This window comes from Dreissena polymorpha, chromosome 3 (genome assembly GCF_020536995.1).
Source record: "Dreissena polymorpha isolate Duluth1 chromosome 3, UMN_Dpol_1.0, whole genome shotgun sequence".
NCBI lineage: Eukaryota > Metazoa > Mollusca > Bivalvia > Myida > Dreissenidae > Dreissena > Dreissena polymorpha.
This window is the reverse complement of record NC_068357.1, coordinates 62,441,772-62,467,057: the sequence shown is the minus strand read 5'-3', so window position 1 is coordinate 62,467,057 and position 25,286 is coordinate 62,441,772. Positions and strand designations below refer to the sequence as shown.

The 25,286-nt window shown below is 35.8% G+C and overlaps 1 protein-coding gene across 1 annotated transcript in view; it reads right to left on the bottom strand.

Moving 5' to 3' along the window:
• LOC127874432 (uncharacterized) overlaps positions 1–25,286 on the bottom strand; it is a 164,726-nt gene extending 139,440 nt beyond the window's left edge. The window contains exons 1-5 of the mRNA XM_052418751.1: positions 25,218–25,286; positions 23,702–23,909; positions 21,702–21,942; positions 20,846–21,023; positions 19,798–19,942 (exon numbers count right to left, since the gene is read on the bottom strand). Coding sequence (XP_052274711.1) covers positions 19,798–19,942; positions 20,846–21,023; positions 21,702–21,749 — 371 coding nt within the window. The 5' untranslated portion in view covers positions 21,750–21,942; positions 23,702–23,909; positions 25,218–25,286. The remainder of the gene's footprint in view (positions 1–19,797; positions 19,943–20,845; positions 21,024–21,701; positions 21,943–23,701; positions 23,910–25,217) is intronic.

The following is a 25,286-nucleotide window of genomic DNA, read 5'->3' as shown; positions in this document are numbered from 1 at the left end:
AGGATTAAATCACGAGTGCGAAGCACGAGTTATTTGAAAGCACGCATCTAAACTTCCGGTCGTGGGTTATTCAACAACAAACAATAAAGTACATGAATTATTTCGATTCTAACACGATTATTACTATAGATTTATACAATGTTTTTCAGTTTTCTTGTGTACTATTTTTGTGAAGTTTCGCCTATAAAAATATCTTTCGGCTGTTCTGTCGATCAGATCCGCGACTTTCATTCAAAAATCGACGCCATCTTCTAATTTCGGGTGGCTAAAAGGTTTTATTAAAACGCACATAAAACTTTGTTTTTATACCAAATTGCATGTTTCCTTACTGATTTTCTAAATTATTATGCATACTTATGTAAGCTGCCCAACTTGTTCAAATGAATTGAGTCCAGAAATGGCGGCCATCTTGTAACTGGACGCCATCTTGAATTTTTGACTAACTATCAAACGTTTGTATCAAACTTAGTGTCTATACCAAATGTCATGCTAAATTGAAGATTTGCACAATTTCTACGCACTGTTGCTTAAGATATACCCAACATGGCTGTATAGATTGAATCGGAAATGGCGGCCATCTTGAAAATGGCCGCCATTTTGAATTTTTGTGTGGCTAACGATTTCTATCAATAGTGCATATCAAACTGAGAGTTCATGCAAAATTTCATGCTTGCTTACAGATTTGCAAGAATTTTATGCTAATTCTCCTAGCTACTAGTGATATTGATTATAATCATGTGCATGCACATCTCCTTGTGTTTATTTAACTAAATAAAATGATAACATTATTTGCCTTCCTGCTTATTTTGTTAAAAACAAAGTTGTTCTTCTAGCTTTGCTAAATATTTGAACTTAAATGAGCGAACAAAACACGATGGTTTAATAATAGTTCCATGCTTATTATTTTATGACTATGATTTGACAATTTGAACTTTTTTAATTACTGCAATGTAGAGTTAAATTGTATATGAAGATTGAATGATTGCTGCTAAATAAAAATACTTAATCGTAATACTGACGTTTATTCATAGTACACCATTATACATTATTTCTGATATACCACTTTGCATGATAATTCCTGGCATTCTTTGAAGTAAGATACTTAATAACGCAATAACAAAAATTGTCTTATAATAAAATATGAATTATTTTAAGTGCATTCATATATATATATATATATAAACTCAGGAAGTTTGTCCAGGCACTTACACTAGAATTTTTCATCTTCATGCTGTTATTTTTAAGGCATATAACTTCTTATACTCTAGTAGCGATATAATAAAATGTTGATATTAGAATGTTGTTTCTGGTTCTTGAAATAAAACTAGGAATAATCACTAATAAGACAAACATAACATGTGTCTATATTCAAAGATCCGTATCCCAAAACGTAAACATCAATATTATCTAGATATTGTCAAATAATAGGGCGTTTGCTATATGCAGTTTAAAGCACATACAATTTAAGGAACATGTAGGGTTTGCATAAATGCTGGCTGCTGATAAAAATAGTTTTAAAATATAAAGCTGATAAATGGTAGCTTTTTTGGTGGATTTTGTCACAGACACCATCCTTAAGATTGGAATATTCGTCGTGTGCTTGGTTTAAACAGTATTTATAAATATAATGACAATTTGAGCATGACATGTAAAATACATTCATTCAATAATTGATTAAAAAACAAGTTACTGAAAACTTATATGAATTCTTCTCCATAGTGTGTGCTTAAAATTTGATAATCAGATTTGTAAAAAAAGAGCTTTAAAGACAGACAGACAGACAGACAGACAGACAGTTTATTCAGACTTATACACAAGTACATCGTCTTCATAGTTAAGTTTACATATTATTTTCTGTCACGTAACTAGGTATAACAAATAAACATTACATAACATAAATATACATTTAGGAATACAAATACAAATCAACTATCAAAGCGGTAATGAAACTTATGGAACAGTATTATTCAGAATCGTATTTCTTATAACAAGCGCTTCTTTTATATATTTACATACATTGTAAATTACTGATTTGTCACATGAAAGTAATAACTTGTGGAATTTATATACAGATGGGTTTTCATAATAAATACGGCTTATAAATTTTTTCCTTAAATCGGAATAACAGCGGCATATACAAATAAAATGGTACTCATCTTCTAAATCCAAGTCATTGCAACATAAACAATAACGTTCATTACGTGGTATGTTATTTTGGGCGTATCTGCCAGTTTGAATTCTCAAAGGATGTGCAGAGACTCTTAGTCTTACAAAAAATAATCGCAGACGTCTAGGAAGTAAGTCTAAATATGTTTCATATTCCAAACAGCTTTTAAAAACTTTATACATATCTAATACAGTACTATTATTCATTTTAAAGAACATGGGTACGTTCTTCCTACTCGACATGTTGCATACATATTTTGCATACATATCTTAGTGTAAACAGCTCGATATGAACAGTGACTCAATAAAACATGGCGTTCTGGTTATACTTAATCTCCTTTGAAGTGTTATCATATTATTTTTAAATAATTAAAGGGATTTATGTTCAGAAATATTAATAAATAATAATAATATTCAGTACTAATTTGATTCTATGACAAAAAAGGAGGCTCAATTAAATATTTGCTGTCACTCGAGACCATGAAGAGCAATGTCGAACGCACTCAATTGCAGCCACACAGGCTGTCGAGTTGCAATATCACGCACATGTTCCATTTTTTGTCGCATTCTAAACTACAGAAAAATGTCACAAAAGTATATGTGTTACTATTTCCTTATTTATAAACCCGTAACACCGGATCGGATTTCTTACTCGATTCAGATCGCCGCATGGTCGCTCTTATGACGCTATGGACGCAGAATCAAGGCTGTGCAAACGCCAAGGTCGCAGTAGTATTGTATAAGACACGCCAAGATAATAGTGTAATCGCCCTGACGTCGCCGATGATAAATTTGGCAGACCTACCACATCATGCGCGGATCGAGAGATACCAAACCGCTTGTATAGCAACTTGTAAAGAACTTAATTTCTCAATAAAGAACGCGATTTCCATATCCTTGCATTGGAATCTTTTAAAGGGGCCTTTTCACAGATTTTGGCATGTTTTGAAGTTTGTCATTAAATGCTTTATATTGATAAATGTAAACGTTGGATTTAAAAAGCTCCATTAAGAAAAATCAAGAATAAAATTAAAAAAGGGAAAAAAGTAGACCGCATCAGGGCTCGAACCAGTGACCCCCGGAGTCCTGGAGTAAAAACCAATTAGACCGCTCGACCATCCTGCAAAGTATGTATGAAAGGCGTATTTTATACTTTATATAAGCAATCTTCGTAGTTTCACAAAATTAAACGACAACAACAGAACTCTCCAAATTGTTCAATCGTTTCGCGTTGCAACGCTTTATAATTTTCATGTTTTTAAATCGTCAAAAGATGCTTATAATGGCTATATCAGACCATGGTAAATGTTCAGTATTACTGTTTCCTCACAAATATCATAACTAAAACGAAAATTTGCGAATCTGAAACAACGTTTTTCAATTTTGTCAATTTACCAAGACGTGAAAAGATCCCTTTAATAAAAAAGTTAAATCTGTCGTCTGAGCCACTCCATCATATTTTCTTTTGTCTATTTGTTAAGGTTGATCGTGACCTGCTTTCAATATTTTCGTGATTTTTGCTTTCTATTCGTCGGGTACTATCAGTAAATGGCGAGTAAATTTAATTAAAGTCAAATGAAGTATTCACCGCTTGCAGAGTACACAATAATGAAAATGTTTGAGGAAAAAAATGTTTATACACGCATCGCGAACTCTGTATTGTTGAAGTGCAGTCGAATTGCAAACGGCAAGGCTGAACTACAGTCGCAGAAAAAAAACTAAATGAATGTAGCATGGACGCCCTGAATAAGTATATTGAAATATGACATTTATTAACGATTGCTTGCAAGTTAAATGGAATTTAATACTTAAGCATACTTAACGGTATAATGTAGTAATGTAACGATGATCTAAAGTATCGATGGATATTGAAATTTATGACAAACTCTAAATTCGAAATACAAATGTTAACTTACTATGATAACATTGCTGTTATAACTATCGCATTTAAAATTCCATATTGGATGTTCCTTCATAAATTATATATAACATATTGATTACATTTACAAATCCCAGCTCCAGAAAAAAATGTAGGATCAACAAAATAGTTACTATTAGCCAGTATATTACGAAACAGAACAAAACATTCAACACGGCATTAACAATAGAATAGATCAAGATGAGGTCACCGCCTTGGAAAAGTTCATTCAATGCATTCGGGGTTTTAATCTGTTTAGGGCTTTACAATCTCACTTTTAGCGCAAAAATAATCACAATACATATATCTGTACACGTTCATCGCAGAAAAATGAGTCTTTAAAGCTAAAACTTCATGATAATGCTTTACTATGCACATCAGGAATCTATTACACATTAATTCATAAATGGGATTTGGTGTTTTTAAACATGACAGTATGGACTAAATAAACGAACATATACATAATTATTATAGTAGGGACCCATGAACCTCTTTCCGAATCTCTCTTTTTCATACAGACGAACCCTGGGCGAGTGTACTGGCGGTTCTATAATAGACTGTATCTCATAACGCGTGTTTTTATGCCCCCGAAGGAAGGCATATAGTGATCGCACTGTCCGTCTGTCCTTCTGTCCGTCCGTCCGTCCGTCCGTCCGTCTGTCTGTCTGTCCGTCCGTCCGTCCGTCTGTCTGTCCGTCTGTCTGTCACAATTTGCGTTTAGGTTTCGAAAAATGCTCATAACTTCAATGTCTCTTCAGATGTAACATTCATATTTGGTATGCATGTGTATATGGACAAGGCTTTTCCATACGCACAAAAATAGGACCCCTTTGACCTTGACCTTGAACTGAGGGTCCGCGTTTAGGTTTTGAAATATGCGTTTAGGTTTCGAAAAATTTTAACAACTTCTATCAAAGCGTTTATCGGGGGCATATGTCATCCTATGGAGACAGCTCTTGTTCGAGTTTATTTTTCTGTAAGCTCGCCACAGAACCATTCCCCCTAATGGGCCAAAGATTATACCGTGACCCAATACATTAAAATGAAACAGAGTTTTTTCAATAAAGTGATATTGATACAGTTGTGTATTTATATACATACATATATATGTATTTCATGAATCTAAAATAGTCAAATTCATTAAATGTCTTAAGGAATTTGTATTTATAAAATGTAAACATATGCAACACGCGTTTACATTTTACTAATAATACTCATTAACATTTATTTTAGTTCATAACGTAGTGCAATTGTTTAATATATGTACTTTTATTGGGGCTTTCTCACGGTCGTCCGTCTCAACCTGTTATTCTCAGTTTTTCTTGGACCACAGAAACGCTTCTTGTTGCCCGTGGATACATTCCCTCAAACTTCAAACGTCGAGGAGAATTACGAATTATGTGTGATGAATTAAAGCGATGAAACCATTTGAATACGTTTGAACTAGATATATCGCAATATATCTATCACCGCTGCATTAATTCTGTAAGGAGTGTCCTGCGATGGATAGTTGACATTTCTGCGATAATATAAGGATGATTCCGGCTAATGGTTATGGCATCCAGGCACATCAATGTATATAGAATCAAGGGTATGCTATTTTTCCGCCTTCATCTTCCAAGTTCGTTTTGGCATTTGATTTAAAGAAACAAAATCGTTGTTTTTCTCAAATATGTTTGCAATATATTAATTGTTCAGAATAAAAACCTTACTCTGCTTATACGCGTTTTCTCCTGATGAAACTGTCGGATGATCTATTTGTTAAGCTGTATTTTATAGTTATATAAGCACTTGCGTATGCAATAGTATGGCGCGTTAATATGTTAGTTTCAAACGAATCACCACAAAGGATACTTGATGGTTTTATTGAGTATCATTTTGGTAAACTTATTTAGAATTTTATATTTACATTTTATATCTGATCAGTTCCCACACTTGCATATATTCTTTAATCTTCTAATAACTCGTATTGAAACGTAAAGTACACAATCGGCTATTATTTGAGTCATGAAGTAGTTTTTAATCTTCAAAGTTTTTTGTTTTCAGTACTGAACTAATATCAGTCACAATTCAATGGTTGTGTGATGTTGCGATAGTCTCTAGTTATAACAGAACACTAGATACTAACTCGTTCATGTTTGTTCCAAGTATTCGGGTTATTTCTACAAGCAGCTATTTAACGGATCTTTGGTAACGTATTTGGGTCCGACACTCCTGACAGACCCACAGCGTACTCTTAAGGATACTTAAAGCTAGATAGCACACGCGCTGATTGATCTCCAACGGGTGACATACATGTGTGTGTGACTTAACAAACGATACTACATGAAGACTCAGTTGACTTGTGAAAATAATATACACTTTGAGCGAGGGTTTCTTGTGGACACACGTATTAAATGCTAGAGAATCAAATTAGAAATCGTTTTAGAAAAAGTTCTTCCATTTATTTTGCGATTTCTTTCGTTATCGTTAGCACGTTCATATCTTGTTTTATTAATGCAAAGCATGTATATACATTTGTTTTACTTTTTCAAAACAGATACAACGTTGATGAATGAAAAACCATTATACAATGTCATAAGAGAAAGAGTAACAGAAAAATACGAAATTAGATTTGTTTAATTGCAAGTAGTACTGGTGTACAGCAAAAACTCTTTCATATACTCAGTACATGTTCATAATGACAATGTTGGAAATTCCCATTATTATGTGTATATTCGTTCAAACGACACATAGGCTCATATTTGATTCTTCAATGCGAGTACTTGTCGATATCAGCGTTAACTTGATCGTTATTATTTTCATAAAAGTCAGCAATTAATTGCTGGTAGCATAAACAGATCGTTCATTAAATATGCCCTTCTTCGAAGAAACAAATGTGTAATGTTGTATTTATACTTTTAAGAAAATTGTAAATGGTACTAGACTTTGAACGTTTTTTTTTAACTTCACCGTCCTTCAAAATAAGTTGTGTTTGCTGATTTGTTTAATTAATAAAGTAGACACAAATTCCCAGATAAACCGGTTTAAACCTCCAGTACTTTGCATTGGCCGTTCCAAGGCGGTGACCCAAGCTTTATTCTACTATGTGTTGTTCCGTATTGTGCTGTTTCGTACTGTTTTGGCGATTGGTCACTTGCCATAAATAGAAGACCACGAAATTGTGCATAATAAGAATGCAATACTGCTCCAGCAAACCTATGTAACAGAGAACTCTATCAGTCTCTTACTTAACAAAAAGTAGCAACTGAACAGGCCTCCGAGTATTAGAAAGCTTTCAGTGTCTGGCTGAACCGACAGTATGGCTGTACTGACTGCTGTGTTCTGGAACGCATTCAGTCAATAACTTACCCATAAGTGAAAGCTTCATAGTCATCTGTGTCTGCGAACCCTTTCAGTTTTCCATGAGTGACGACTGCATATGCTTCTGTGGTCGAGAACGGTTTTAGTATCTACCTTAGCTGTGGTTGATATCTGTAAAGGCTGCTATGTCTTTAAACGCTATAATTGCATTACTTACCAGTGAGTGACGACTGTTCAGTCTACTTTGTCTGAGAAGGCTTTCAGTGTCTGACGTACACATGAGTGACAACTTTGCAGGCTGCTATGTCTGGGGACGCTTTCAGTATCAGGCTTATCCGTGAGTTATGACTGTACAGATTGATGTGTTTTAAAAACGCTTTCAATTCTTGACTTACCAGTACGTGACGAATGTACAGCTGCTTTGCCAGTTAATGCGTCAAACTCATCCACGAAAAACGACTGACCAGGCTGCTGTTTCTCATATGAGGACTTTTTCAGTAAATAACTTACCTTAGAAAGAAGACTCTACGGACTGTTGTATCTGGGAACTCCCTCAGTCGCCATCTAACCCACGAAGACGACTGTTAAAAATGTTGTATCTGGGAACGCTTTCAATCCCTGACATATATGACAGTTACAACCGCACTGGTGCTTTGTTTGTAAACGCTTTTATTACTTGACTTCCCCATCAAAGACGACAGTACATTCTGTTGTTTTTCATCTGGGCACATTTTCAGTTCCTAACTATCCACGATTGGTTTGAATCAGAATGCTATCAGGCCCTAACTAACCTGTGAGTGACGACTGTACATGCTGTTGTATCGGGGAAAGCTTTCTGTCCATGACTTAGCTGAGCGCTACATGTGTACAGACTGTTGGGTCTGTGGAACACTTGCATTCTCACTACCCGAGATTGAAGTATATACAGGCTGCTGTGTTTTGAAAAAGGTTTTGTTTCCGACAAAGTACAATCGGCGCCTACTTCGGTCATGTTCACTCGACTTCAAGTTCACATTTATTTTAACTTCTAATAGAAATCAAATACGATAATCCCAAAGTTAACATGTACGCCCAAAGATTCCAATTCTTCAAAGATTGATCTTACATCAGGCTATATACTGACCAGTGTAATTATGTTTATTTGAAAAAGCATCTAAACATGTTCAACTCGCACCATTATTGTGGTTTTGTTAAAAGTTTCTTTCTGTAAATCAAAGTACTGAATGTACTGGAGGGGCGATTCTGCTCAATTTTTGTGGTCGAAAAAACACTATACACCGTCATTCCAACCAATCACCTTTGTTGAATAGAACAGATGGAATTATTGAAGGGTGACAGGCTGTCAACAAAATATATTATTTAGCTATTTGGTTTAAAAGTAAATTCCCTTTTTTTAAACCTACGGCATGTAATTTGTTTCATATTGTTTATTTGATATTGTTTGAACTTAATCGCTAGTCGGTATTTAATATCAATACATATTCATGACGGTTACATTTTGTATTTTTTGTGAAATATTGTATGTTTAATATATAGAGGATATTTGTTCATATCAGTGTAAGATCTTTCATTATATCACGAGTGATCATAGAAAATATATTTTCACGAGCTTACGATCTTACACTGACATGAACAAATTTTCTGTTTCTAGTATGCCCATTTTCGTTGAAAAGTAACCCTTTCTCGCGTGGCGTGCCTCGATACAGCTGGATTTATGACGTCATTTCGTCTTAAAAATGACGTCATTTCACAGTAAAACAGTTCCGAAAATCTGTTCTTTTCACCGGTAAAAATAACAATTTGTTTATTTTCACTGCTGTTATTTCACTGCATAAATGTCATATTTTATGATAAGGTATAAAAGGAAATTTAGTAGAGGCATTTTTTTCTGGCCGTAGCTAATCCAAGTGTAGTTCCCTCATCAAGCTGCCTCGCAATCCACGGTTCTGCAACCATATGTGTCTCCTTCTTCAATGGGACTGATCTGGACTGGCTTAAAGCTAAGAGCAAGTGTGAGGTGGATGGAGGACGTCTGGCACATGTCGGTAACTACAGCGCCGAGAGTGGAGTAATTACTACTGCATTAAGAGAGCGAGCGAGTCATGTTCGCGTTGGAGTTATGGCATCAGTTCGGGGAGATGATATGACATTTACAAAAAATACTAGCGGTTATGTTCGATTATTATTTATTGTTTAGAATTTTTATTGAATTTTAACTGTTATTACAGGTTAACGAAACGTAAAGATTATTAGACTCGTGTATTTTGAATGATGTCGTTTGAAATTGATAATGGCTTGCCTAATCATATATGTTGTATAGAACAATGAAATACTAAAACATAACACTTAGACCTTATTTACTTTTATCACATGCTATACCCTGTTTCCCATGTAATACAACCATTACATATTTATTTTATTACACATGTGTAATACAACATTTTAAAGCGTTTTCATTGGCTTAGTTTTCGTTTATTGACCAATCGCATTTTGTTAATTTTCTGAAATGTCGTTGCAACGTCAAATGACGTCATGAAATGTAAACAATATTCGAGATTTATCATTATTTTTGCGTAAATATTAATTTGATTTGCTCATTTAAAAGCATGTGATAAAAAGATCTGACACTCGTTGTCATATCATACCATATTTTATTAAACTCGTCTAGGAAATTCGTTAGTTAGCTCGCCAAAGGCTCGCTTACTAGCAAAATTCCTGAACTCGTTTAATAAAATATGGTATGATATGACAACTCGTGCCAGATCCTATATATATGCCACCCGAAAAGACCTGAAATGCACGAACAAGATATCGCAACAATGTTCTTCGACGACATCATCATCCGAATGCGCTGCGTTGGGATGTTGTTTCAACGGTTGCATTTGCCTATATCCAGGTACTAACATATTCTATGTTGGATATTAAAAAAAACATGTTCATTTTCAAACATGTGTACTTTTATACTTGACCGTTCGGATTATTATGTTAATTTATTGAATAATCCTTCTCGACCCGCGACTTTTTTTATAGAAACAGAATAATTACAAGCATGGGTTATTCTGCAACAAGCCATAGGCAAAGCCTAATGTGACGAAAAACACATTTTTTTTAAATTCAAAGAAATAGTTTCAGTAAATGCACGTGGTCAAACTCACGATCTAGCAAGGTTTTGATAATCAAATGATACACTAAACAAGTTCATCAAAATATTGACGGTATGCATATTTGGAATTAACTTCGCATTTATTAACATATCTTTTCACCTGTTTTTGAATATGCTTGTGAATGTTTATAAATGAAAGCGAAGTCATTTGATATTTGAATTATTTGGTGTGTTCACGTCACGGACATGCATGTGTTTATGTTGTAGTGTTGCTATTACGCTTATAACTTAAGTTTTTCGTCCCGATGATTATTTTAATACTTCTCAAGCTATCGCCCACGTGATTCAACTCCTAAGCACCCGAATCCAAGCCAGCATTTAGCCTTTATTTGTTTATTACTAACAAGCAAAACGACAATTAAATACTGTCTAAACAATTTAGACCATTTCCTCAACTTCATTGAACTATTATTTGCAGAAAATCAATTTGTTGCATCGGTTGATTTTAATTTCAATCGCCTACCAAGTCCAATTGCGACTGGGCGTTCATGCGTTCAATTGAACAGCAATCATACATGGAGTCCATTCAACTGTTCAGAAGCCGGTGGTATTGACACGGTCTACGCATGTGAGCGCAGTAAGTTACAAACCACCAAAATGGTTTTTCCATGTAATGACGATGACTATACAGGTTGATCTCATTTACACTAAGCTAATGTTTTACTCTACACGTTGAGCATAGTTTAACATGCAAAAAGTCGAGGATTAATTATGAAAATATACTTCGCCGTATAGAATCTATCAAATTATATTTGTAATCGCAATTATTTTAGAATGTTCAACAAACTGGCCCATCGAAACATATCAATACGTTACATGGATCGCCTCTGTGACATCGTCAATTCTGACGCCGAAATGTGCCACACCTTTGGCATCACATTCTCGACGGTACAACCGGTGGATCATCAAACACAGCACCAGGAGTTTCATCTACCCGAACATCACTTTGCGTAGATGAAGTAGCTACAACTGGTATTTGTGTACATTCCATTCAAGGAAATACCTCTGCCGAGAATACGATGATGCGTTGTAATGCGCTGCTAATGATGATGGTAAAACCGGTGGATATTAAAGCACCGCACTAGGAGCTTCATCTACCGGAACGTCTCCTTATGTAGATGACAAAGCTACTACTGGTCACTTGTTTCACTTTCCATTTCAGGAGATACCACTGCCAAAATTCAACAACTGCTCCTTATGTTATGGAAACTACGGAAGGCAATCAGAGTGTCGCCTGTCAGTTCATCGCCCAGGTAAGCCGTTGACACTGATCTATAGAGGTAATGAAATAAAAATAAACGGCTATAGGATTGATGTAACCGATTAATAAAAATAATCATGCAACACATGAATCATTAATGTTTTCAAACGATCGTGAAAAACAGTATCGTCATTTCTCAATTATGGAATGATAAAATGCTTGTATGGGCTAACAAATAATATTATATACATATTTATTCGTACGCTGACAAAATAATGATGTTACGTATAATACAAAATGTTAATAATTGTTTTGATTTGGTGTCTGAACGTAATGCTTAGTTAAATATTTTGAAAAGCACTAATGAACAAAATTCTCACTTCTTCGCGATCATGAGACCAGTATTCCTAATTTTCCAATAAGAATTACTTTGTAAAGCTCGTATAATCATCTCCAGTTTTATTACACGACAATCATGCAATAATCCTTATACGTTGTCCCTTGCTAAACAACTGTTGGATCAACAATACTAACATAGGAAACCTAGAACGAGGAGTATATCTAACGATTTTACATATGAATACTTGAAATGACGTAACATGCAGTAGTTAGCGCATCACCTTAATTCAACAAGCATAACCACTATTATGTACGCATGGTTTCTTAAACTAATTTTTCGATCTTTTATTGTAGGTTTTTCGGATAACGAAATTGCTGTCAATTTCATTTACTTGTTCATAAAGAGCAATCGCTAAAATTTACCATTGGACGTTTTAATTTCGCACGCTATATTACATAGTCTTAAATACATTTTGTTATTGGAAACTGTACGAAAATAAACTAAAATTTGCATTCCTCCTATAAATTTTTTTCCGTTATTTTGTCTTATCAACATTATGGGTGATCCTTAATAGTATTACTGAAGTCTGCATGTTTTTCATTCATCAGAATTAGGAAGGCAATATGTCCAACTGTTTATATATGCTGCTTTTAAAACCATACAGATCTGAAAACATGGAATATTCAACATTACATATTTTTTAAATATTATAGCACTCTATTTGTTTTGCTTTTCGGTATTAAAGTGGTTGCACTGGAGTTTTCAACAAATATACAAAACAATTTCATGATTAAAAGTTATATTCACATGTAATGGATTTATGTGATCAAAAGTAAAATAATACAAATGCCTTGCCTAGGAAACGGGCAATTGAAGATGATTAATAACTGTGGGTAATGACCTGTTTGGAATGATAGGAAGTAATTTCCAAAGGAGATCTCCTAGTTTTGGGCCATGCCTATTTGGATCATTAATATGCGGGATCTCATGCGGGAACGATACGTCCTTAAAAAGAGATAACTACCTTAAAAGTCATTAGAGCGGAACGATCTGACAATATTCGCATGTCTATCTTATAAGGAAACGGTACAACGTTGATCTCGCGGGGATATATTCATTAGAAAATTACGTACATGTATTAATTATCAAATGTAAAGAAACGACCAGACAATACTGCGCATGTTGACACTTATACTGCAAATCAAGTTAATTCAAATTATGCTCTTTACTGTTTGAGATTTCGCTCGAACATGAAATGTGGGATGGGAGGAAAGAATGAAGGGCGGAAGGAAGGTTGCCCGAATATCAAAGAAGACGGTAACGGTTATCGGGAAATTCCGTTTTAGACACACGAAAACTCTATGCAATTAAAATGTTGCGAGAAAGTGCACTGTTTGTGGAGTCCTCCCCCCGAGCTAGTTGAGTGCCGAACCCAATGCCTCGAAGGGTCCAACTTCCAGAGGTCATCAAGAGACCACGCTGCAAGAAAGCTCTACGATAGTCTCTGGGATTGCGCATGGCTTCCTTTTCGCACAGAGCCGGCGTGTTCATCTCAGAGATCGACAAGAGAAAAGAATGGAAGCACCAGAGACCATTACCTCAACGCCAATGGTTGTAATCCGGAACTCAACATTTGGATAAAAATATCCGCAGAAATTGATAATTATGCTGATCTATTTGTTGCACCAATGGTGGTTTCATTCTAATAATTATAATGTATACGGTACTTGCTTGTAAAATGATTGTTCGTGTGTCAGCTTGTTTTGTACCCCATCTAAATTTTTTTATGAGACCAAGTTAAGTTAATATTAAGATCAAGTCAACAACAAACACACATTAAAAAAGTTTCTTTATACATAATTAAGCATAACACTGTGTATACAATTTCAGAAAGGTATATTTAATTAACAGAAGATCATCAATCCACAATTTAATGGCTTTACTCGTCGTAAACGTTTTGAGCGTCTTGTGACAGGTCACTACAATAAACGTCAGAAAAACATCAATTTGCAAACACACTGTAAAACGTTTACTAGTATTAAACTCTTGCCTACATTAACAGTATACATATCACGCCACGAAATGTAGCGTTACAGAAACAGTATTCTTCATGAGGCAGGTGTTGATGAGGACCTGTATTTTCTGTATGGTGTCGACAGTGGTTCTCCAGGTCACTGCTCCATAGAGGAGCTGTGGCTTCATGATGCTCTTGAAGAGCCTTGGTGGTGATGCCAATTTCGCTGGATCCCCAGATGTTCTTCAGCTGATTGAAGGCTGCTTTGACTTTACCGATGCGGGTTCTGACATCTGCACCCGTTCCTCCCTGGTTGTCCAGAATGCTGCCGAGATAGGTGAAGCTGTCCACCTACTCCAGCGCCTCGTCTTGGACTGTGATGGATGTGTTGTTGGATGCGTTGGTCCTGAACACATTGCTCTTCATTTTGTTGATGGTGAGGCCCAGTTTAGCTGAGTTATCCGCTACCATGTTTGTCTTTTCCTGCATCTGTTGTTGGGTGTGGGAGAGAAGAGCCAGATCATCGGAAAAATCGAGGTCTTCTAACTGTTTACACAGAGTCCACTGAATTCCATTCCGCTTCTGAACCGTCGATGTCTTCATTACCCAGTCTATGGCCAGCAGGAACAAGAAAGGTGAGAGTAAGCAGCCTTGCCTCAGTCCGGTTCTCACTTCAAAGGCGTCCGCGAGCTGTCTTTCATGAACGATTCTGCAGGTCATTCCTTCATAAGACTTCCTGATGATATTGGTGATCATTTCTGACACTCCGTAGTGTCTCAGAAGTCTCCAGAGGGACTCCAGGTCAACGCTGTAGAATGCCTTTTCATAGTCAATGAAGTTTACATACTACGGTGAATTCCACTCCAAGGATTGTTTCAGAATGATGCACAGGGTTACAATCTGATCCGTGCACGATCTCTCCTTTTGAAAGCCTGCTTTTTGGTCACGGAAATGCGGGTCTACTGCGTCTTTCATTCTGTTCAGCAGGATACGATTAAACACCTTTCCTTGGATGGACAACAGTGTGATTCCTCGGTAGCTGGAGAAGGAACTGAGGTCGCCTTTCTTGGGAAGCTTGATGAGGTAACCCTCTTTCCACTCTGATGGAATTTCTTCTTCTTACTATATCTTACTGAAGAGCCGATGTAGTAGCTCCACACTGGTCTCCACGTCAGCCTTAAGCGCTTCTGCAGGTATGCTGTCAGGTCCTTTAGATTTGCCGTTCTTTAATTTCTTGATTGCGCTGCTGATCTCTTCTTTTGTGGGATTGCAGCACTTGATTGGCAGATCGCTTATAGCCAGCGGAATCTCCGGTGGATTCGCAGGAGCTGGCCTGTTGAGTAGCTCCTGGAAGTGCAAAATCCACCTCTTCTTTTGCCCTTCATCATCTGTTATTACTCCTCCATTTGTGTCCCTTACTGGCCTCTCTGGCTTGGCAAACTTTCCTGCTAATCTCTTGGTGATGAAGTACAGATCTTTAGTTCTGTTCTGATAGGCTTTCTCTTCCGCCCCTGATGCAAGCGTCTCTAGGTAGTTCCGCTTGGCTGCTCTAATACTTTGCTTGACTCTCCTATTTGCTTCGGTGTACTCTTCTTGTGCTTTCATTTGTGCGGCTCGTGTTCTGCTGTGGTTGAAACTTGCCTTCTTGTTTCGTATTTCCGCAACTTTCTGAAGTGTCTCTGCTGATATCCACTCCTTGTTGGTGTAAGACTTGGAGCCCACTATTTCTTTGCATGTTAAAGTCCTGCTTCTTTCACGTTCTGCCACTTTTGCTCTCTCGTCCCTTCTTCAAACAGCTCCTCTAGGACCTGGAACTTGTTAGAGAGAGTGAACTTGAACTCTTCTTGCTTCCAGATGTCTTTCAGTGTAGCAGTGTTGTAACGTTGGCGTTGGCTGGATCACCCTGCCCAACATTGCTTCAGCTTCACTTTCAATCGGGAAACACGGAGCTATGGTCCGAATCCACGTCTGCTCCAACTTGACACGTACATTCTGAAGAGAGCGACGAAACTTGCTTGCGATGGACAGGTGGTTAATTTGGTTCTCCGTTGACAGGTCTGGTGACACCCAATTTGCCTTGTGTATCCTTCTGTGATGGAAAACATTTCTTCCGATGACCAGATTACTTGTGCCGCACAGGTCGGCGAATCTCTCCTTGTTGTTGTTCATCTCGCTTAACCTTTGCTTCCCCATGATCTCCTCATCTCCTCGGTTGTCACTGTCGATCTTGGCACCCATTAGAATGATGAGGTTTCTCTTTGGTCTGTCTTGTATGATGGTTGACAGTCTATTGTAAACGTTGTCCTACTCATTCTCTTTACTGTCGTTCGTCGGCGCATAGCACTGGATTATGTCTACGTTGATCCTTTTCTTCTTGGTAAGGAAAGAGGCCGCCATGATCTGTGGTACATGTGCCTCCCAACCGATGAGCGCTCTATATGCCGACTTGGAAAGCATCAGGGCTACTCCCTGGGTGTGTGCTGCATCCTCCTGCACACAGCATCATGTATGTAAATAAACATACATAATTAACCTCATTTAAGCAATCGTAAACAAAAAATATAAGAACTATTCGTGAATTCTATTTCACAAATGCGTATCACTCAAAACCGAACTTGTGTAAGCATATAATCTTTAGTCACTAACGTAAATATTAGTAATTTATAGCCACCACAATAATCGTGAACAACAAACAAACATTTAACAAGCTGTATATAAAGCAATTCACTTAAGAAATTCAAAAGTTCGCTAAACACAGTAAAAACTACCATTTAACATTGAACACTTAAGATACAAGTTTATATTTAACCTTCGTACATCGAATTGAACGAATAAGTCTTAGTGAATTCAGTGCCCCAGATAAGCTGCGTATCTGCGTCTATCACCCTATTAAAATATTTAAAAACGCAAAGAAATACAATATCATGCGTATTGAAAACGCAACCAATTTGACATTTACGCAAATTTGTCAAATTTAATGCGTACGATACAATAGCTTCGATCCAAAATGCTTTGCTCATTTTCGGTATTTTCTCTTTGGAGTTATTATTAGTAACGCTGCGACTGTTTCATTCAGCAAGCGCTTGGATGACGAAGCAGGAAAACAGTCAAAGTTATTCAAACGCTATGCGGACTAGATTTCATAGTTAAATAAAGCGTCTGACTAAATTATTTACGACGACATACATGCGTTTTCAATATGACTTAATCCTTCGATCATTGTGCATGTATTTGTAAAGCGTCTGTACTTTCAGTTTCTATTACAATGCGAAATAAATATGCCTACAAGAGGTCGAAAGACGTCCGCGATTGTTGCGCAAAAATATCGATCTGTATGTTTGACAGTTACAAAGATGTCAGTTAACATCAGGTTGTTGTTTTTTTTAAAGTTTAAAGTGTATATTATGGACAGTTTCAAGGATTAAAGATGTTATGAAACATTAGTTTATTAAAGCTAATTATGATAGTTAACAGTTTTATTGAGTCAATATAAGTGTGCAGCTTCAACAGAAGTAAAGCAGCAATGATTTTAAGGTATGCATTTTTATAACTCATTTCACCCTATTTCAAGAATGAAATCACCCTATTTTTCAAAATCAATGGGTGAAAACCCTATTTCCCAAATAATTATCTGGGGCACTGGTGAATACAATCATCATACAGCGTGGGTTTGAGCGAATACAATGCCTTTTAAAATAGTATAAAAATCAATTTGTTACCAAAATTATCAATCTATATAGAAAAGTTATATTCAGTTTTCTGTATTCAATATAAAGGATTTTAAGATATGTTGTCATTTGTGTTTCATACGAAGCAACACACGCTGGAAGTTACTGTTTATCAGTTGAGCCTTGTTCTGGGAAAACTGGACTTAATGAATATGTTTTTCGCCCAGGCTAATCAGGGACGACACTTTCCGCCTAAATGGTTGTCGTTGGTGTTTTGTACGAAGTAACACGCACTGGAAGTAACTGCTCGTCCTTGGTTTTAAGTGGTGCAGGTATGTCTGTTAAATGCGATGCAGTTACCAATGTAAGGTACCGTTGTCAGGCTGCAATATCGAACTTGCGACGTCCTCTATTTCATCATAGACCGCACCATCCAGCTCGAGGTATGAATGTCTGGGCTTCTGTTCAAAACGGTGCTAGGTTAGACAATGTACAGAATATATTTATTAACAATATACGCCTTTCCTTTAAATATCATTTTGTATACTCGTGCAATTAAATACTCTATCATATGGAAATTAACAAAATTGTTGTTACTTTCATTAAATGTAAGTATGTCACTTTTTAAAACATTTCATTCACTATTATTTAGTGTTAAAGCAGGACAACATATTGCCGTCATTTCACAGTTTTAATCCGGCATCGTAAACGGTTATTTTCATGTAATGCACTAAACCTATCTATACACATATATACCCATAAACCAATTTTATCTTAATAATATTTTTATAATTAAGTATTGAGCAAAGATACTTAATTATATATGGCAGTATCATAGTTACACATTGACTGGACATTGACTTTTTAGGGGCTGGAGCGAAACCCAGATCAGTTGTTCGTTTCAGATTGAAGTTTCTTAACATTTACTCTACATGCATGAAGGAATAAATAGAGGATATTTGTTGGATTGGGTGGAATATCGATTTTAATTCACGAGTGATCATAGAAAATTATATTTTCACGAGTGGCGCAGATTTTCTGTATTTTCATTAAAAAAATCTTCAAAATCAAAAATATCCGAGAACATTAAATTAATTTCATCGTTTTCCATTTCATTCATTGTTAAGTTTCAGAGTTAAGGCTTAAAAAGCAGACGAAAGTGTGTACATGTATGTTCAAGGGAAGTTACTCCGTAAGTTGATATAAATATTCATTGAAGAGTTCTCGCTTTTGGTGGAAGAATGCGTGGGGGTCACAATGGGGTAAAAAAAATAGTTTCGGTAAAACAGTGAAAATTATCGATAATTTTCACTGATATTTTTCACTGTTTGAACAGTGAAATTATCAGTTTTAATTCACTGATATTTCTCTATAAACCACCGGAAAGCATAAAATAATAAGTTTTTAAGAGCTATACATATATTTTCGTAAACTTAACAAAAAGTTCAGAAGGGAAGGGAGGGTTAAGCAGAAGAGATTATGAGCAGCAGTTTTATATTTAGTCTTTCTCTCATCACCGAAATGCGTTGTTTCCAATTGTATAGTAAACTCAATACTCTGCATTACTTGTATTTGAAAGCAATATCATTTACAGGAATGTTTGCTTACAATTGGTTGACAACTTACGGGAAGGGGCTTCGGCACATTGTCAGTGTCTGCGGGCACATCACATTTATCAGCTTTTGGAGAGTACCGGGAATATGGATCTTCAGTATGCAGCTGTCTTCGGCGTCTTCAATTACACATGTTACACTTCAGACATATAATTATAAGACAACATGTGTGTACACTTATTCCAAATTATGTGCACAAAAACTCGTGTTACTTAAAGAGTGCACTATCTTAAATGACTGAATGAATAACTCTCACACGTATGAGCATCACACACATAGTAAAACTAACTGAATTGTTGCAGATATATTATTTGACAGCATGTAAAGCAGAATATTTGTTTTACTTGTCAAATATATATTTCTTCACGCGAAACGCATACGTGAAATTTAAAATAATATCACTTAGCTTACCTTTTGTAAACGAAGACAACAACTGCTGCCGCGACGAGAACTATCACAAAGACACCAATTCCAATTCCGACGTATCCAGATGTCGAAACTGAGCGTGATTCAGGCGTTTGAGTGAAAGACACGGGCGCTTGAGTGGTAAAATCCGCTGATTTGGAAGTAAAATCAGAATTATGGTGATGAATAAACGATCGAATTTAGCAAAAAGTATTATAACAATCATTAATCCGAACGAAAGCTGAACCTGGTATACCAAAAACAAGGTTAAGGGTCGGCACTAAAAATAAGGGTCGGTCACGGTAATGTAAACAAAAAACGTGTTATTTTGCACCTGAACATTATTTTTGTTCTCATTAATTTGTTGAGTTTTTTTAATGATTGAACTTAATTCCGTTTAAACCTGGAATAAAACATAAGTTTTAGGTGAACTATATTTTTTAAAGGATAATTGAATTTTACAGTAAATTAAACACGACGTAACTTTGCAAGTATTATTGATTACATACAATATAAACTTGTTTAAGATTTGGATAATAAGTAAGATGACACGAAATGTGATTAAACGTAGAGAAAAATAATATTTCAGGGGAATTAAAAATAATAGAAGTAAACGTAACTTTTCATGTCGTGTTAATGTTAATGTTAATGACAATGTTAATCAACAAGTTATTACACGTATTGTGTTAAGGAATATGTACACTGACGAAAATAAGAGGTATACTTGGTCGAATGATGCACGGTACAGATATGAATAATAATATTGTAGTAAAAATCAAATTAATTATACGTCATGGCGTCCGGACAATCTAATGTTCGAAATTTTTGTTCATAGGTATGAAGAGATAAAAGCGGATACAAGAAGACTCGTGATCAGTCATCTTTTTTTCTGCAGCTGTATATCTAGAACAAAAGACACCCGTATCCATTTTAAGGCAGATTGTCTAAAAATATTTCATGTTCAAATCCATTTTGATAATATTTCGAAGGTACATTAGACGATGATATTCGCAGTAAACTTTAAAACAATAAACTAGGTCATTTGTTAATGTACCATTGCCTTTGAAAAGTTGACACGTGCCCGTGGGTTCGGGATTAGTGATGACTCCTTTCCATAACACGTGGAAGGACCACTGGAAGTTGGTGAAGTCCGTGTTGTTTTCGTTTGTCAGGACGAACACCTTGTCCGACCTGTTGAGGCTTGCGGGGGACAGAGTGAGCATGTTCCAGTTCTGTGAAACAGAAACATTTCCAGTTAATATGAGTCGTGTTCTGAGAAAACTGGGCATAATGCTTGTGCGTAAAGTGTCGTCCCAGATGAGCCTGTGCAGTCCGCACAGGCTAATCAGGGACGACACTTTCCGCTTTAACTAGATTTTCGGTAAAAAGGGACTTCCTTTAAACGAAACATACCATTAAAGCGGAAAGTGTCGTCCCTGAATAGCCTGTGCGGACTACACAGGCTAATCTGGGACGACACTTTTCGCAAAAGCATTATGCCCAGTTTTCTCAGAACACGACTCATATGATAAATCTGTAGCGTGGGTGTGCACCAACAACGGCAGCTTCAATTAGATGCATAACTATTAGAAATACATTCTACGGAACTACAATTTTAATGTGTAGTTAAGTTATCGATGTCCCTTCATTTTCGATATCGTATTATTTATTGAAATGTTGATTGCGAAATTAATAGTTTTTAATTTATTTAAGTTTTACGCGACATCGTTGTATTTTATGATTGTGAAGGAGAATATTACATTTTAAAAATAACATAAAAATACACCACTTATTTTTTTTTCTATTTATAAATAATAAATAAATGTTTTCATCGACCTTTTGAACAAACACATTATACCTTGGATTATGTTTAAGCTAACAGCAAAGTTGATTGATATATAAAAGCTTACCACGACATCTTGCACGTCTTGATTGAACATGACTAACAATATCGCCATCCTGCCGGAAACCTGTCCTATTTGTGGTGCGCGGAAGTTGCAGTAATACTGGATCCTAAGTAAACCGGACTCTTCGGACCACGGCTTTGAGCCGCGCTCAATTTTTTTTTTTTTAATCGGAGTTTATTTACAGGTCCTACCGGCCTCTTCACGAGGTCTTTGAGGTCCGACCTGGAGCCGCGCTCAATCGGAACTGAAACCCATTTAAATGTTTTTATGGGTTAATTCCATAACAATCAATTTATAAACGCAATTCTATTTTAGTGTTGTTATCGAAATGACTCTAGTGTAAATGATTGCGTGTTCTGAAATTATTGTGAAGTTTTAATAGGTTTCGCATTAATTGAACACTTCTATATTTTGATTATCTTCAACTCTTTTTGTACATCTCTTATTTGAACTCTATAATATTCACATTTTGTATTCATTTGAATGCGGAAAAGTAACGGTGTGTATTCGACCTGAAAAAGTTATTTATCAATTGTAATTGCATTAAATATTTTATGAAACCAGTTAAGATCTCGCAAGAAAGTGTTTTGCTTCAAGACACAAACGATTTGATTATATGATAAATGGAATACTAATCTCTACAATGAATCTAAACTTCATATAAAAAATGTGATTAAACTTCACATATAATAACGTTTACGATGAGTTAAAGGGTATCTAATGGTACTGATATAGGCTTGCGTTTAATGTGAGGCATATAAAGACATGGCCATTTGTTTGCACTGGCATTTCCAACAAAAATAGTTAAGGTAGGTCGAAAACGTTAGTTTCGCGAGTTCGAAAAATTGTTTGCAAAGTTTAATAATTAAATAAGGAAATATGCAGAACTGATTGACAAATTATGTGTTGAACTATTTTAAATGGCCAAAACATTAAAGTTTGCGTCAAGAAAACATTCTAAAAGCATTTGTGTCTGTTACAAAAAAGTTTATGATCGTTACCAAATATAGGATGTGTCGACTTAGTGGAAGGAAACAACATTTGTATTTTACGCCAGAGCAGTATTTAAAGGTAAATTAATCAGAACAGTTTGTTCAACTTGACGTAAAATTGGAAGAATGATTGGACTTAAATTTATTTAAACCTTCAGGGTCGACACATTCCGCTTTTATGATAGTTTCACCTTCAAGAAAGTTTTTTCTAAGCCAAAGTCAAGTTTAGGCGGAAAGTGTCGTCCCTGATAAGCCTGTGCGGACTGCACATGCTAATCTGGGACGACACTTGACGCACGCACATGCATTAAACCCCTTTTTCACAGAGCACGGCCCATAACTCAAGTTTAATGTAACATGTATTAAATGTATATCAAACACGACGTAAATATGGGAAAATAACTTGACTAAACTAATTGTAACCTTGTTTAAGACTTAGAAATTAAGTAAGAAGTATATGCTCAGACATACAATGATCGTTTTAGTTAATACAAAAGGAAACTAAACATTCTCTGTCGCGTTATTTTATGACAATAATCATCAATTATTTTGCTATTTTTTCCGACAATTCATTTATCAATTTTACGTACTGTATGTTAAGTTTATATACACTTACGAACATTTTAGGTGGTATATGGTCGAACTATTCACGATACAGATGTTAATGATGATGGAATTTATCTCTAATTAATTATGGGCCATTAAGTACGAACAATTTAGTGTGTGTGAAAATTATCATTTATAGCCGGAAGATAAAAACGGGTGATACAAGAAACGCGTTACCAGTTTTCTGGTCCTGCAAAAGCATTTACAGTACAAAAATGACATCCATTTTAATTTCAAGGCAAACGTTTATTTTTGTTAATTTCGTGTTTCAATCCGCTCTGAGACATATTTCGAAAGCACCTTTGACGATGAAAAATAATAATGAAATGGTAATAATAAAATAACGAAACTTTTGGGAGTAAACCGTTACACAAACAAATAGGTCTTTGGAAAATGTCCGATTACCAGTGACGAAATCAGTGACGAGCTGACATGTTCCAGTGGGTGCGGGGGTGGAAGTGCGGACGAGAGGACCATAATCGATGTCTCCTTTCCATACCACGTGGAAGGACCACTGGAAGTTGTTGAAATCCGTATTGTTTTCGTTTGTAAAGACGAACACCTTGTCCGGACGGTTAGCGCTTGCGGGCGACAAAGTAAGCATGTTCCAGTCCTGAGAAAGAGGAAAACTTCCGGGTAATATGATATATCAGTTCCGTGGGTGTGCAGCTATACAAAGCTTTGTTCACATAGTGGTTACACTCTTCGTGACCAACATTGCAATTTAAAGATTAACTATCGATGTCTAAGCGTTTGTGGTATCGTTTGACATACAGTGGTGTTTATTGCAAATTCTTCGTGAAGAGGGATCGAAACAAAACGATGTGTTATTTCCGATGACTTTTTGATCGTGTTTTCGAATGTTTATTTAAGTGTTAGATATACGTTTTACATGACATTGTTGTTGTTGTTTGTTCTCCAGTGATTGTGAAGGAGAACAATACCGGTAAAGCATATCATAAAAATGCATGATGTTTTAAAAAGAGCTGTGCTAAATTTTCTCTATCACACATTCAAACATTCTTTCATTTCACATTAATAAATAAATTCATTTATCGACCGTTTAAACTAACACATTATATAAAACAGAAATATTAAAACAATATACATGGCGTTGATGTTGATTGATTTTTTTGTTTTGTTTTTGTTGGCTGAAAACGACCGTCAGTAAATTCAGTATGATTTAAGAGTATTGGCGGAGTTTTTTTTCTGAACAAGTCTTTGCCGCATTATATCTAATTCATATAAATCAGGAGGAACATATTTACAATCTTACGTAGATTTTACTCTGAGAGTGTAAAACCCGAACAAAGGCTAGTATTTGTGACAACAAACTTGGAGCTGAAAATGTGGTGTGCCAATGTTTATGAATCGCCTTGTCCATCACAAAACTTGAGGGCGTAAAATATTCATTAAAACTCGGTTCAGCAACTCGATAAGTACCCGTGTATGCGGCGTTGGTCGATCAACATCTATATATGGTCTTGATTTATTTTTTTATTCAAAGCTGTATTTTCATTAGCAAATGAATATTTTACATTTAATAGATTTTTTAAGAAAAACTAAATGCATTTCACGACAAGAAGTAAAATCACTAAATAATAGTGGGTCTCCATTTCTGAACGGCGTATATCCTTAACGCTTTATTGCACAACACATATAGTCAGGTTGTTTTTATATTAAATGTAAAACTTGCTGATGTAAGTGCAGAACGTTTTCTATTTAGCTTAGTTAAGATATTTTAACAAGTGCGATTGTTCCAGTCGTTCATTCGTGCATACTGGCGTAAAATTTCTACAACATTTTATTGGCCGTAAATAAAGGTCAATTTATGTGAAGTCATGAGTAAGACAGCTACGCCAAATAAGTTTAGGATAATATTCACGCTAATAGAGCAATTGATTGACATATCAATGCTTACCAAGATATCCTGTACGTCATGATTGAAAATGACTAACAATCTCGCCGACCTGCTGGTGACCAAGCCTAC